Below are 15,766 nucleotides of genomic sequence, written 5' to 3'. Positions count from 1 at the left end.
GACAAGCTATACTATAATGCGGTCGAGAAAATTCGCCACAATTAATTTCCTATACATTGCGTGTGATGTCGGTGTTTTTTTAACCTAGAGCAGCCATCCTAGCGCTGCATTTGATTGGCCCAAAATTATTCTACCTCACATGTGCTCCTCATCAATATTTATGAATAAGTTTTGGACTGCATTATTTTGCCTGCGTGGAATTAGACTCTAGATCTAGGATGAATGCATGCTAGCGGAATTGGAACCCGCTGAATAGTCCCATCACATCATCTTGCTGGCACGCAATATGGAGGCTAATAGTAATACTAGTAACATTCAATGTCATGGCGTTAGAATTCCAGTCAATTTAGTGGTAGGTATAAATTCGAAAGTAGACCTAACTTAGACTAACTTGTTGTTGGATGTCGAGTGCAGTGCAGTGAGTGCATTGCAATTAGTGGTAGATCTAGATCTAGATTAGTCTGGATCTATCATCTAGGCCTAAGCCAGGTCAAGAGCAGTTGAGTTTGATCGAGTGACTGAGCTGAGTTAATAGAAAAAGTATCAATGAATTAAAGATGTGCAAGACTTCTGAACTAAATCGACTAGATCTAGACTCTAGAGTCTAGACCTAGACTTCTAGACTAGTCTAGATCTAGAGATCTAGAGGTCTAGTCTACATCATTACGTAGAGGGTGCGGCGCAGTGCATGCAGGTAAACTGTCGCCAAAATAGATCTAGATCTAGACCTCTAGACGGTAGACCGAGTACTTTGTAGTAGTACTAGTAGCTACTAGAGGCTATAGCTAGACTGAAATTTCTGTCTCTTTCGATTGTTAGATTGGGTAGGATCGGCTCCTTCCCAAAATTCAGAGGCTAACAAACGAAAGAGACAAAAAACTGCATAGTCTATCCTCTAGGACGTACTAGTCGGCTCCTCTCTTTAGCCGACCCGACCCAAATCAGAGGCTAACGAATGAAAGAGACAGAAATTTCGGTCTAGGTAAACATGACAGAGGTAAAAGTCGACAGAAACTGTCTGACTCGGAGGTAAGAATGACATGTCAGCATGGGTCAGATTAGACCGAATTTTCCGTCTCTTTCGTTCGTTAGCCTCTTATTGGGGTAGGGTCGGCTCTCTCTTTAGAGACGGAAACCGTCTATACACATTCCCTTGATAACGCCACGGCCATTTCAGGTCGTAGCGTTTTGCCCCCAAAATCCCCCAAAATGTCATTTTACCTCGTGCATGTTATATTGTAAATTAGGCCTAGGCTATAATAAATCAGTTCCACTTACCAACTTGACTGAAATAATCAGTTTAATAGTCCCTTTTTAGGAATTTATGGGTCAAAATCGAAATCCATGTTGAAAAAGATTTTCAAAATGGATTTCGATTTTGACCCATAATTTCCTAAAAAGGGACTATTAAACTGATTATTTCAGTCAAGTTGTTAAATGGAACCGATGTATTATAGCCTAGGCCTAATTTACATGCACGAGGTAAAATGACATTTTGGGGGATTTTGGGGGCAAAACGCTAGACCTGAAATGGCCGTGGCGTTATCAAGGGAATGTGTATATAGACGGTTTCCGTCTCTAAAGAGAGAGCCGGCCGACCCTTCCCCAATAAGAGGCTAACGAACGAAAGAGACGGAAAATTCGGTCTAGGGTCAGATCGAAGTAGAAATGTCGGAGGTGAAAATATGTGAGTCTCGGAGGAAAAAATGTCGGAGGTAATAAAGACTCAGAGGTAAATATGTCGGGTAATAATGTCGGACTCGGAGGTAAAAATTAATGTCAGGTAAAAATTTCAGACTAATTGGAGGTAAAAATGATGTGTCAGCATGCAGGGTCAAAGGAAAAATGTCAGAGGTATCTAGTAATGTCGGACTCGGAGGTAAAAATGTCAGAGGTAAAACTAAAAATGTTAAAGGAATCAATTAAGGTCTAGAGATATGAAACAAAAGAATATTGTAACAATTAAATCAGGGTTTTAGTAGTGGACGAAGGTTAAGTATTTTTTGTTGTACGCGCACGCGCATATGCTATAGCAATATGGCGCATCGTTGATTTAGCAATTACCAAACTGAAGGAAAATGAGCATAAATTACATATAACAATCATATTGGTGCAATTATCATGTTTCTTTTGGGGATAACGTAGTTATCTAATCAGAAATAAGGGGTTATACTGAAGATTATATGTGAAGATTTTATGGGATTAGCAGAAATGTTGTGTTGAAGTGTTGTTTTACTAACGAGGACATAAATTGCCCTTTTATACGTTTATGTATAGGGAAATTTTTAGTACGGCTAGAATTGTGTATTTAGGGTTTTCCACTGCACTGTATCTGATACGGGCCAGCCTCACTGAGGCTGGCCCAACCTTTAGTTGAGTCTTACATCTAGTCTACACTTGTACTTGTGTTGATCGAGTTTACCCTGAATGTTGGTTGGTTCGCATTAAAGGAATTCGACATGCAACTCATGATTGGTCTGATTTCTTAGTGCAACCGTAGTTATAGACAATGAGATCGAGAATCAGTGACAGGAGTTGACAAAGCATGCATGGTGACTGATTGGTGATTGATTGATTGATTGCTCGAAGGATGTTCAATTGACTGTTGCTGTGCACAACGATTGGGGTGACCGATTGCAGTCGAAGGATGCATGATTGTTAATACGCCCTGTGACGTGAGCAGTGAAAGAACTCCAGCCATCAAGCTACGGGCATATATTTTGTCCCAATGAACGACGGGGAGCGCCAGGCCAGACACGGGCATCCTGACAAATACTCCGTGTCAAGCCAAGGTGGCGAATCGTGTCCGTCACAATATGTTACATCCAATACAGGTTGAATATTGGTAATGATTGTGGTTAATGAAGTCTAGACCCCTATATTAATATTGGGCTTATCAACAAAGAATAACGAGGATTCCCTGCTGTCGATCATTATTTCAGCGCTTTTTTGTTTTCTTCTCTCTTTACAACTTTTATTTACATTTCGGCCCCAAATGAGACTTTTTGCCCGATTATTCTAGTTGGAATTGGGGAGGGTGTGCAAAAGAGGGCTGCTAGTACCATTGAATATCTTATATACAAAATTATGCTGTGAAAATGTGATGAAACATTCCCAACTTGTTGTGTCTGCAAAAGTGCACAAGAATAAAAAATAGGCTCATATTACTAGACCTACTATATAAAGCTCTACATGAAGGTCTATTACTAGTTGAAATATTCCTTTTTCTTTCTTTCTAGAACTGCTTCCACCCATTATACGTCCTGTGAAACAATCAGGATCCACAGTTAAGATCAAATGGTGCAGTGATAATCAGTTCATGCAGGTATACATTTATTCATGTATCTATCAATATTATTTTCTTTCTTCATTATCTTTGACTTATCACGTAATGCTCTGTAGGAACTTCTACCGGCAGCGGGATACAAATACCATCTGTGCGACATTGATGAGTTGCCAGGATCAAGCTACTCATTCAATGCTACCCTGAGAGTGAATGTAGCTACTGAGGCCCAAGCCGTCCAGTGGGTTGATGACTTCAAGGGATCATCCTCCTGCACATGGCGAGTTAAAACAACTTATCCATGTACTGGGAAATATGTTGTCTTCAAAGTGAGTATTTTAAGATGCACTTGATGTGTTGTGTGATATCACATACCAAGGGGGTGTTTCACAAAGATTTGAAGTTGAACTTAACGCTAAGTTGGACTTAAATATTATGGAGAACCATTTGTAGCCTTATTTTGAAATATATTCACAAAAGCAAAAATTCATGTATTTTAGACTTTTCATAAATTCATAGTCAAAATCATGAAATCTCCCGTAATAATAGAAAATATGAATGATTTAAATCAACATGTTATGCCTTTTAAAATAAATTTTACAAATATTTTCAAAGATGCTAATTGCTTTCCATCAGACCCCTCAAACATTCCACTTTCCCAATTGAAACCAACAGAAACCAATGGGCCTAACGGAATCTAGTGAAAATTCGAACCAGGATTCTAGCTGTACTAATGAATTTATAACGAAAAAGAGAATATTCTGCAACAAAAACTTTTGATAGAAAACGTCACTGAAATTATACACATCAAATGTAGTGGAAGTCAATTAATTTGAAAAGGCCATTTTTAAAAAACAAAGGGTTTTCAAAATGTATTATATTGTATTTGTCCCCTGTTTTATTGATTTCCATTTGAACAGAAAGCATACATATGCCATCACAATACACGCCCAAAGCCTGGTGCCAATGAAAAAAGAAAAACGCCATCTAAACACACCAACTGCCCAACAAGTTTCCAAGTGACTGTGAAGAATTTCAAGACGGCCAATAACCAGGAATCCCGGTAACTGTTCCTTACACTTTCTCTTTATTATTCTAACGTAATTTATAAAATTTCCTAGTTGTTATATTAATGGCAGTGATGGGCTTCTAATTCATGGGCTCAGTTGAACGTATGTTTTAATTAAATTTTAGGTAAATGCGAAATGTTACAAAGCAATGAGGTAGCCCTTTAAAAAAGTGTTTTTGTTTTTCAAATTTAGTGTCACTAGGTAGCCCCCCCCCCCCAAGTCATTTTACGGGAGGAAGGAAATGTATGTAAGAGTGTGTATATGCCTTAGGAAACAATCTTGAGGTTATTTCGTGTTTACTCTAAACTTTCCATATATTTGCACCATTTCCCTTCCCCAATCTTGTTATATTATTTTATTATGTTTTTTTTACATGATTTAAATTTTCAATACAGAAACAAGACAGACAGGCATTTGCCGGAATTTCCAGCAGTTGTCAAGTTTTGTTATCAACACAACCACAACGTCAGTTGTTCTGATGCATTGAAGTATAGAGATGTTTCAAGAGAGACGACACAAAAGCTCAGAGAGCTATTCCACAGGAAGTACGGCCCCACGGCTGCGTTGGAAGCGCTGAAAAACCAACTTCAAGTGGAGCATGGTTCTAATTACTACAAAGTAGCAGCAGACAGAGCAGTATGTCCAGATGTACAATACTGTTGCAGGTATATTCATTTCCGTGCCCCCGCCAGCTATGTACAATGGTGCAAATAACATCTGCTATAGCATATGCAATTAAGAGGGTTTTGGGTTGTTCTGTCCATACTGTGATAGCTTGAGAATATGTTGAGGTATAAAGTGAACGTTTAAATGACAACTCCAGGTGCTTTTCATATTTATCCAAATAAAAAGAGTAAAATAATTCAAATAGAACGGTGAAAATTTGATTAAAATCAAACAAAAACTAAGAAAGCTATGGAGTTTTGTACGTTTGTAAAATGTCTGGAAACATTAATATGCATCGCATTGGTTGCATGCAAATTAGTGAGTTGATGAAGTCACAGCCTCATATATAAGAATGTAAACTTGACCTTACAGATCCTAGAATGGATTTAAAATCATCATTAATACTGTTATAATAGAGACAGACTTTTGGAAGAATATCTATTAAAAAAAGATTGGGTCAAGGTCTTGGGTAAATTTTAATATGCTGAAATATCTTTTGAACTTGATTACTAAAGAGTGGAATTTCATCCCTTCTGCTATCATAAAAATATTTAGAATTGTCGTCCATGCACTTATTAGCTAGAATTCAAATCCAGTTTTATCTTAAAGATAAAGGTAAAGGTGAGTTCTGGTAAAAAAAAAAGGAAATTAATTCTCACAGAATCAAACGAAACTTACACTGAACGTTCAAGATTACAAATAAACGTCATTTGCCAAACAATTTTGGTAGAAAATGTATACTCGCAGAGTAATGAGCATAGAAAGATTAGAAAATCAAGGTAATTAGTAGCCCTGACAGTCTGACACCATTTGTGTAGTCCCATCTTTCTGTGTACAGTGCTTGTAACTTTACCAAGACTGGGCCAATTTCTTATCATTTTGATGATACGAGAACCTTGCAGTACACACCAATACTTATATGCTAGATGATCCTTTTCTAATCCATTCCACTCCTTTTCTTTCACAATTAATGCAATCGGATGACTAGAACTCACCTTTATCTTTAATTTTCTTAATTCAGATTATACCAGAAAGTCCTCAAAGAGAATTCCGTTAATGCAAGCAGTGCCAGTGGGGAGAACACGACGTTGACGGGCCTGACGGATCTAGCTGATCAGTACAATGCCACAAGTGGAAACATGGCTGTGGCCGTCACAGATGACCATCAAGTGATAGCGGCCATCTGCACACCTCTAATGCAGCGTGTACATGTTCTACACCAGTACAGCAGTGAGCTGTGTTTCATGGATGCTTCAACCAACTTGGACAGGCAAGATTGCAAATGTTATCTTCTGCTGACACACTCATGTGTGGGTGGGCTTCCTCTAGGTAAGTTCTTTCTTTTTCTCTCCATAAATTTATAATTTCTTAGCTGCATATGTTTCTATTTATTGATTTCTAAGCATACTTTGTTCATGTTATGTTGTAAAACAGCATCTGAGGAACTAACACTTCAACAAGCTCTGCTTCAAGTTAGTTCCTCTTTTCTCATGCTTTTTCCATCATATTTGTCGTTTCATTGCATATTTTTTGTGATTTAATTATTCTTATATTATGTTCTGCATGAGAAATAAATTAATTGAATTTGAAGCTTTGTTTCCATTGGCAATCAATGCCCAAGCTTTCAGTCCGTACATGCATGCATCCCTCACACGTGCAAATTATTTTCTTTTAAGAACACTTAATTATCAAAATTTGTATTCATATATACTTGCATGTGTAACTTCCCGTATTGAATTTTGGAGTTATTTAGAGATAAAAGGACATGCAAAGGTCAATTTACTTACTTATGCTAAAATACATTGTTACTGTGATAGCTTCAGAAATAGTCAATGAATCTTGATGAATCTTAAAGCCTTACCAGTCCACGGGTAGAATTCTGTAGGCATGATAATTCACCCTCTTCAACTTTTAGAGCAAACAGACCATCTTTTCATCTTGTATGTCTTGCATTCTTCAGTTTTTATTCCATTCATATTTTTTTGATTTGTCTGAAGACTGAAAGATTGAGTTTCTCATCTTAAATTTGATCTGAACTAGTTTGACCAGGAGGGATTAGACCTCCCTGCATGGTCACTGACAGGTGGTTATCTCATCAAATCAGCTCTCAGTTAACATAAGAAAAAGGGGACCATGGGGGACCAACGGTCACCGCTTAGGCATTGTTTGCTGTATAGAGGGCTCAAGTAGATACAAGTAGTGCAGTCCCGCTTTAAGTTAGAACCTTCAATTCTACAACCCTACAGGTGTTTTGATTACAACATCTGAAACACAGTCCACCATCAGTGCTGCACTGGACCTGTACAAGACCATCCTTCCAGCCGGCTGCTTTGGAGGCAGAGATGCCATCGGTCCACAGCTGTTCATCACCGATGACTGCCTGGCAGAGCGACAGGCTCTCAACGAAGCATTCCCCCAGTCTACACTACTTCTGTGCTCCTTTCATCTCCTTCAAGCAACACGGAGATGGTTGTGGAGCGCAGCAAACAAGATTCCCCTCACAGAACGCTCCAATCATCTGAGCCACATGAGAAGGATGATTCTTGCTCCATCAGAAGAAGAAGCAGACTCCTTCTTAGCTTCCAGCATGGCCAATCCAAAACTCCATAAGTAAGCTTTTACAGTTTGTATGTGCGTTGTCAGTATAGGCCTATAAACACACCCTAACAAGCCAAAAACCTGGCTTTCATTGTGTTCACCATTTTCCAATTATCCACTTATGTTTTAAATGTAGTTTCTCTTGTTTCTCTTTGATTGCTATACTTGTTTTGTTTTGTTTTCTTCTTAATCGTTTGATTGAAATGTCATAGTTTTATAATTTTTTTATTGCCCATTGACTGTTTTTTACACATTGTTTTTAATTGATGTTGGAATTTGGAAATAAATGATTTGATTTGATTTGATTAATAATTATATGATTTGTTATAATTCTAGCATGGATCATTGAAATATGATTGTCAAAAAGGAAGGTATAATGAGGGGTGTATTCATAATGGGATCATTAATGAACCATTATGTTACTTGTATAGTACTTGGAGTGTTATTAGCTAGTGCAGTCAATAAATAGTTTTTCCAGTCACAATTGTAAAGCCATCAATAGTTTACATGTAGTGATACATTATTTAGTAGTTATGAAAAATTCCATTTTTACTATGGAGGAACTTTGGTATAGTGATACCAAGATATTAAGAAGAAACCTAGGTTAGGAAGTAATTTAACAAGTCTATAATGCATTAATTATATCAATTTGTGATTTAATGCAATTATTGTTCATGCTTTATATAATATGAATTACATGTATGTCAACATCTTATAGCCTTGCAAGTGCTGCATTCATTTTAAATTGCTTTTAAAATCATGATTTTGGTTGCAGAATACAGATGCATGCACATTTGTTGCCCCCAAACAGATATAGAATTCCACTAAAAGTCAGATAAAATAAAAAATATTGTACTAATTAAGCATCTTAATGAACAACAGCCAACCCAACTCTTGTTTGATACAACTGCTATTACGGTAAAACACAGTTATCTGCATTAATAAGTTACAACATGTACACGATATTGATGTTCACCATTTGCAGGTCCTTCAAAGACTACCTGCAAAGGGCTTACGAGAGGAAGAATGAGTGGGCCTGTTCATACCGAACAGATCTGCCTCTCATAAGCAACGTTGCAAACAACTTCTGTGAAGCTGCTGTGCGGGTGTTGAGAGACAAGGTTCTGTCTAAAACCAAGGCTTTCAGCATCGCCCAACTGGCGGACTTCGTCTCCAACCGCCTCGAAGACTACTACCAGAGAAGAATCCTGGATGTGGCCAATGGCCGCTTCGACAACATACCTAGCAGCAAGAACGTGGTCAATGCATGTGATGGCCTTACGGAACAGGACATCACCAAAGTAAGTAACTTGATCAAGAACTGGGGGGCGTTTCACAAAACTTGTTATCAGTGACAGATGACAATTTGTGTTAAAAGCTACTGAAATCCTTGCTTCTGATTGGTTATTAGCAGATTTGTCACTGGTTATTTGTCATTGAAAAAAGGCTTTGTGAAACGCCCCCCTGGATGATAATTTATGGTGAATTCATGTGACTAGTTTATACTCGAAGGTGATATGAAGGGTTTACTTGAAATTTAAAATGACTCCAGCATGTTATATAACAACTGTATAAAGCAAAAATTTATTTGAACCGAAAAAAAAGAAATAGGAGGTATTTGATATCTTATACTAATGTGTTTTGATGCCTCTGCCACATAGTGGTGCCAGAGGTATTATGTTTTTCGGGTTTGTGTTAAGGGTGAAGATACAACAATATTAGAGATACGACAGTCTTCAGAATACCGCCCCTGCTCTTTTTATTGTAATGTGCACAGGAATATGCATATATAAAGTATCCTGTACCACATAGACTAGGCTACATGTTTTTTTAAACAAAGGACCTTCAGTGGATGGGCAGGTCCAAGCTATTTGGATTGTGACGTACGGGACATTTAGAGACTTTAAACAAGAAATAACAACAGATGAAATTATTAATATGGCTATCTTTTGGTATGAGTCTGTGGCTATTATGGGCTAGTTCATTTGTGGAAAGTTTTAGTTCTGACCAATTTTTTAATTAATTTTTAATGTAATTAATGTGCTGCGTGACGTACGGGACCACAGACTCATTCCAAAAGATAGCCATATTAATAATTTCATCTGTTGTTATTTCTTGTTTAAAGTCTCTAAATGTCCCGTACGTCACAATCCAAATAGCTTGGACCTGCCCGTAAGTCCTAAGGAGCTAGTCTATGTGTATCAGACTGTTTAGTTGATTTAGTTTTACTCGAAGATGAGAAGTTTTGAAAGGAAGTTACATGTTCCTAAAATGTGGCTAAGGATTAGCTCATCGTTAGATTTGTCAGAACATAATGGAAAAGGGCCAATGGTTTATTTTGTGCCGACTATGCTTCCTGTGCCTTTCTTTCAATGATAACCTACTTACAATAGTACCCTACAGAAAATAAAACACTGAAACATTTACAAAAACTTACCCTCATTATGAGAAGATGCAGACTGGTACTTGGGATTGGACCTCCTTGCCCTTTTAGATGTGGGTCTGGGTGGAGCTGGAGGAAATAGAGGAGGATCCTAGGGTTCCTGAGGTGCTTCCTCTGTTGTTTCCTGCGGATCTGGAAGCTTCCTAGCTTTACCCCTCCCCCCGCCAGCTGCTTTCCTTCCATGTGTCAGCATTTCAAAAAATTATGAAGAATTCTTGAGAAGAAATCATGTGTCTATTAATTTAATTTTCATCCCTTTCCAAATTGATGACTTTTAACTTGCAGATATCGGAAACAGAGTACAAAGTTGTGAGCCACAGCCCGCCTGACACTGAGTACCATGTGAATACTCACGTGGGATGCTGCACATGCTCCATAGGGAGAACAGGAGGCCCATGCAAGCACCAGGCTGCAGTTGCTCGCTTTCATTCTACACCTTCACTGAACTATGTACCTTTATTGACAGACACCAATGCAAGACTTCTCTTGTATAGAATTGCAACAGGTATTATTTTAAAGTGAACCTGTACCATTGTTGAAGGTCGATGGAAAAAAATTCTAAAGTTTTATGGTGAATGTTACTTTTTATATTCCTACTAATGCACAATCCCTCTAAAATGCAAAAAATCCTGAAAAGTTATATCCAGAAAATGTGGTTCAAATGATGGCCCTAGCTTCCATCATGATTCCTCCATATTTATTTTGTTTTGTGGAGAAAATCCTGCTTTAAATTATTTTTGTCAAAAAAATTATATTGATTTATGCTTGTCTTTGTGTGTAATAACAAATATGTTGAAATATGAATTGGGCTATTTCATGACCCTTCCTAGAACTCAACTCCCCTTTAAAGCTGTAAATTACATGTATTTGACCTATTGTGAGCACTTTGGGCCACTCTGGGAAAAGCGCAGTATATAATAATAATAATAATAATAGTACTAATATGAGCTATTTTTCACTCATTAGTGTGTTGTGAATATTCTTTTACATACTAATTTTCTTACAATTATTTTGTTTATGCAGGGAGGGAGGTAGCAGAGGAAGGATGGTTTGCAGGTTTGGAGAGCGTTCCAGTAGAGGAATTAACGGTACACTCTCCAAACCTGGTCCCTGAAGAGATGCCAGAAACGAGGAATGTAAACTTAACTGCAGCTGTGGACAGCCTACTGTCGTTCAACAAGCGTAAAGCTCCTCATTCACAAATTGGTACTGCTGTGATTTTTTTTCCCATTAATTGACACAATTTTGTTTGCAGTTATCTACTTTATAATAAAGAGGTTTATCCTGCAGACCTGATTTATCTTTTTATAAGCTTGATAGAAACAATTGTAAAACCTGGTATTGCATTTAGCAAAAATGCAATTTTGGGCTATATCCACAGATGTAAATGGTGCTAGCTCTTTTTTACATGCATTGATAATTCGGCTGCATGATTTTATTCAAAACAAATAATCATTGAAAATGGCTACAAATTGTGTCATATTTTATGACCATGGGCCTCTGAAATAAGGAATATCATGTGGAATATATCATTTTGTTTGTGGAAATTCTGTGTGCTTTTAGGATGTGGAAGTCACAACACTAAATCATGTCATTCTTTACTATTGATATATGCAAACCTATCTAGGATAGGAGAGATATGGTCCCATAATATTTTTATAACGTGACTTGACGTAACGTAACAGACGGTCCTCTTTCCAATAGTTTTCATATCATTTTATAAGGAATCATTAATTAAGCACTTCTTCTTTAAATAATACCATAGCAATTAAACATCAGATATTTTCAAAGGTGAAAGTATATGAATTTAATGTTCAGCAATCCGAGTTGACAAAGTGTCTTCAATTCATCTCAAATTAAAGTTGATGTAAATCATAAAGGGGTGAATTTTCGCAACGTGACTGATTGATGTTCTAAAGAGTCCTTGTAATGAATATATAGATGGTCAATTAGTATTAAGTTCAGCTTTAGGAACTATGGAGTGTAATATTCTTAAATTTTGCTCAATATATATGGCTTGATTTTAACCAAATATTGACCAAACCATTCTTAGGGAATGAGCTCTATATGTGTTTAACTGTGAACTCCTATTAAAAAATAATTTTGATATTTTTAAAGACCCACATCAGTGCATGCTAGGTTCCATATGCACATTTGATCATTTAAGACTTCAGCATGCTTGCATGGGCCTCCCATTGTTAGAGATTTATCATTTGAAGTTGAGTTCATAATCACATATATTTATCATAACAAATTTTCTCTCTTCTTTTGAACTGTCTATAATATAGTTGCTGATGTCAAATCTCGCTTGCAAAGCATGGGATCCAAGATTTCTGATAAACTAGACTTGGATCCAGAAACATTCCTGCCCGCTGTAGAGTCAATGCTCGAGCAGTTTGAAACAATCAAGACAGACAGCCACTTGCAGTCGGCATTACATAGTTTCGGCATGTGCACTGGCATCTGTATGGCCCTGAAGAAACGGCAAAGAAGGTTGTTGCCTGCTGGATTATTGCCTGCTGGAACAAGCTACGTCGTAGTTCAGCCTACTGCAACAGTCAACATGTCATCCTCTCTCTTGCCAGCCCCAAAGAGGAAAAAGGCAGCACCCCATAGTTTGAGCCACTGTGTTAGTAAAAACACATAGTACAAAACAAAGGAGTTATAGTCTGTGGGCCAGTGGGGTCTACCGTGAACCCCCACGTTGCTACTTTTTGGGTGTCATTGTGTGCATTGATATCTCCTCTGATGAAAACAAATGTTCCCAAGAAAACAACTAATTTCCACTATACTAGTCATACTAGGGCAATAAAAATGGCATAAATAACTTTTTAAAAATTGCAACAAAAAGTTTTTCAATGATTTCTAGTAGTATTTTACGTCTAGAAGTCTACAAATATCTGACCTTCCGAAAACCCCTATTTCAAAATAGTGTCCAAGATGGTTGCCATAGCCTAAATATGGCCAGAAAACAATTATTATCTATCCTGATAATCCAATGAGATTAATAAAAATGTTGTTGAGTATTTGGGAAGCATGGAAATCCAAAATGGTGTCCAAAATGACTGTCATTAAATACAAAAAAGGCCAAAAAAAGTTAATTATATTTCCAGCAGGCGTGAATTTGGTGCCTATCCCTTGGTTTTAGGGATAATAGAATCCATCTAGACTAATGAAAAAATCAATGAAGGATGAGGAAACCAAGAACGTTAATGTGGTTCTAAAATGGCCACCGATTCATTAAAATTAACCGAAAGTTAACTGCTATTCCAAGAATATATGTCGTGTTTTTTTGGTACATATCAATTTAATGTGGTGGTAAAAAAGTAATTATTCTTTGGGGGGGATTTAGCATAGTAGTTTTGACATTTATAGTGAACAATTTGTATATACCTAAGCAAATTCTGTTTCAAAATGGCGTCCAAGATGGCCGCCATTACAATATATTGGTTCGATTACAGACTTTCAATACATTACATGTTCCGTATTTTGTATCAAGAGATATTGTAACTTGTACCACACTCGGAATTGTGTGCCATATTATAAAAGAGATAACTGCTATTAGGGCATAAGAAATTAGGAATGGGGGTAACCAAAAGAAGCCTGTCTTCATATCACATCCCACTCAGATTTGATGTTGACGGGGGTGTGCCGCTGATGCCTTGAAACCCCTACCCATTTTTAAGGGTCATTTTGGCTGATTTTTTTTCAAGGCCCATTTCACATAATTTTGAAAAAGGGGACCCATATTTAGGGATTTTTTGTAAAAAAGTTACCCATTAGAGCGGCACAACCCCATATGTCTTAATATGTGAGTAACACCCCCCCCCCCCCCCCCCCCCCCCCCCCCCGGGCATTTATGACACATTTCTGCAAGGATTTTCAGTTTAGGTTTTTTGCATACATCAGCAAACCTAAATTATGTATTCTTTTATCTCAATTGTTTTTTTTTTTTTTTTTTTTGGGGGGGGGGGGGAACCTTTGCAGTAGTGTGTCTTAAATAACAACCTCTTTCACATTATGATACAATTTAAGTGAAATTTTGCCATCAAATTTTTGGCGAATTTGGGGCTCCCAACACTTAGAGGGCTTTGATGGTTCTTACAGTTTTCCATAGTATGTTTTTTGGCCTAACCATGTCAAGGAAGAATGTGATAACCGGGTGGAAAGATAAGAGAAAGTAATATATTTTGGTAGATCTGAAAAAGAGCTGTTTTAGATTGAAGAAAGGAAATCTTTTTGGAATTGTTCTGAAAAGAACAGTTTAGCGGATATAGAGACGATCTCGATATGTTGGCCAATATGCTCTGGCCGTCTTCAGGAGAAGACTTAAAAGACTTGGTAGCATTTTTTAAGCTGTGAGAGGGTGGTATATATATGATGCATGAACTCAGTGCTAGATCTACAATCTACAATAGGAGGGAAAATGTTTCATGAAAAATGGTGGATCTCGTCGATTATAAATAGGTTAAAATTTATTTGAATGTATATCTGCATTGGTTGTTCTTTTGACCTATTTGTTTGGGAAGGATCAGATATTCAATAACATAATTTACTTTTTTAAAGGATTTTTTTTAATTTTTAGTTTCTTACCCCGGGGCTACATTCTCCTTTAATCCTCTCGATTTCTTCCTTTTTGTCTTCTTCCTTTATCCTTATGTTCTTTGTAATTTGTATTATATGTTTTATTTATTTATTCCTACTTTTTATGCACTTTATATTTTTATGTGATTGTATATATTATAAATGTTGTATAAGTTGTGTAATTTTATGTATGATCACCTGGAAGGAAAGTTTCTTCTTTTTAAGAAGAAGACAATAAAGTATATATCTATCTATATATATATATATATCTGCTTGAATTTCATTTTTGAATCCCCTGTTTTCTTTTGCTGATATTATTGTAAGGTTGACAACTGACAATGATTGCTGGTGAAACTTCGAGAAAATACAAGTTTTATACAACTCTCATAGTCGTCACAGCGGATAAAAAGTCACAGTTGGAAGGAATACAAATTCGCCGGCCAACCGACATCATACGTGTCGCACCCCACCCCCCCCCTCAACAACGCCCCCTGCCTACACGTTGGTATTATCAATAAATAAGTACCATTATAACTAAATAGACAGTTGGCAACGCATTTAATTATTAAAAGAAATATTTAAGAAATTAGAATAGATAATATCGTAACAATTCACAATAAGTTTGTCTCGTATCATGCTCATTAACAACGTTTCGGTAAATTAAACTTTCTTGGTGGTAAGGAGATGATATATGTGTGTACATGAAATGGGGGCTATATTACCTTGAATAAATTCTATGACAAATTTGATCTGCAGAATAACACATATTTGTAAAGCTGAGGTCCTCGTTTTTTCATTTGATGCAACTCATTATGCATATTTCACGCATGAGTGATTAAAAACAATTGGAAGAAAATATTCCAAAAAGTCGATTGGCGAACGGTATCTAAATTTCAAAGAGAAACTCACATTTCTAGAAAGTTCATTTTCTGCCCTTTCATATGACACCTCAATCAGGAAAAATGAGCCAGGACCAAAGGCGTATTTGGGGGGGGGGGGGGGGGGGGGGGGGGGTGTCTTGGGTGTCTTGGGTGTTCAAAAGGGGGTGTTTTAGAAGTTTTAAAACACCTCGTTTATCTGTGCTTTTTCTATGACCGCCCCCTCCCAAAGTGATTTTTCTTT

General features: G+C 37.1%; 1 protein-coding gene across 1 annotated transcript; it reads left to right on the top strand.

Moving 5' to 3' along the window:
• The first annotated feature begins 232 nt into the window (after positions 1-232).
• On the top strand, positions 233-13,786 carry LOC752725. The gene is made up of 10 exons (XM_030982303.1): positions 233-352; positions 3,403-3,612; positions 4,204-4,346; positions 4,749-5,018; positions 6,041-6,348; positions 7,266-7,629; positions 8,603-8,918; positions 10,346-10,565; positions 11,084-11,266; positions 12,349-13,786. Exons 1-10 carry the CDS (start codon positions 287-289, stop codon positions 12,705-12,707), a joined length of 2,439 nt encoding a protein of 812 aa, XP_030838163.1. The 5' UTR covers positions 233-286; the 3' UTR covers positions 12,708-13,786.
• Positions 13,787-15,766: the final 1,980 nt, after the last annotated feature.

The sequence above is a fragment of the Strongylocentrotus purpuratus genome, unplaced genomic scaffold (assembly GCF_000002235.5).
Source record: "Strongylocentrotus purpuratus isolate Spur 01 unplaced genomic scaffold, Spur_5.0 spur5_scaffold_12, whole genome shotgun sequence".
Lineage (NCBI taxonomy): Eukaryota > Metazoa > Echinodermata > Echinoidea > Camarodonta > Strongylocentrotidae > Strongylocentrotus > Strongylocentrotus purpuratus.
The sequence above is the reverse complement of the archived record's forward strand: the minus strand, read 5'-3'. Positions and strand labels throughout refer to the sequence as shown.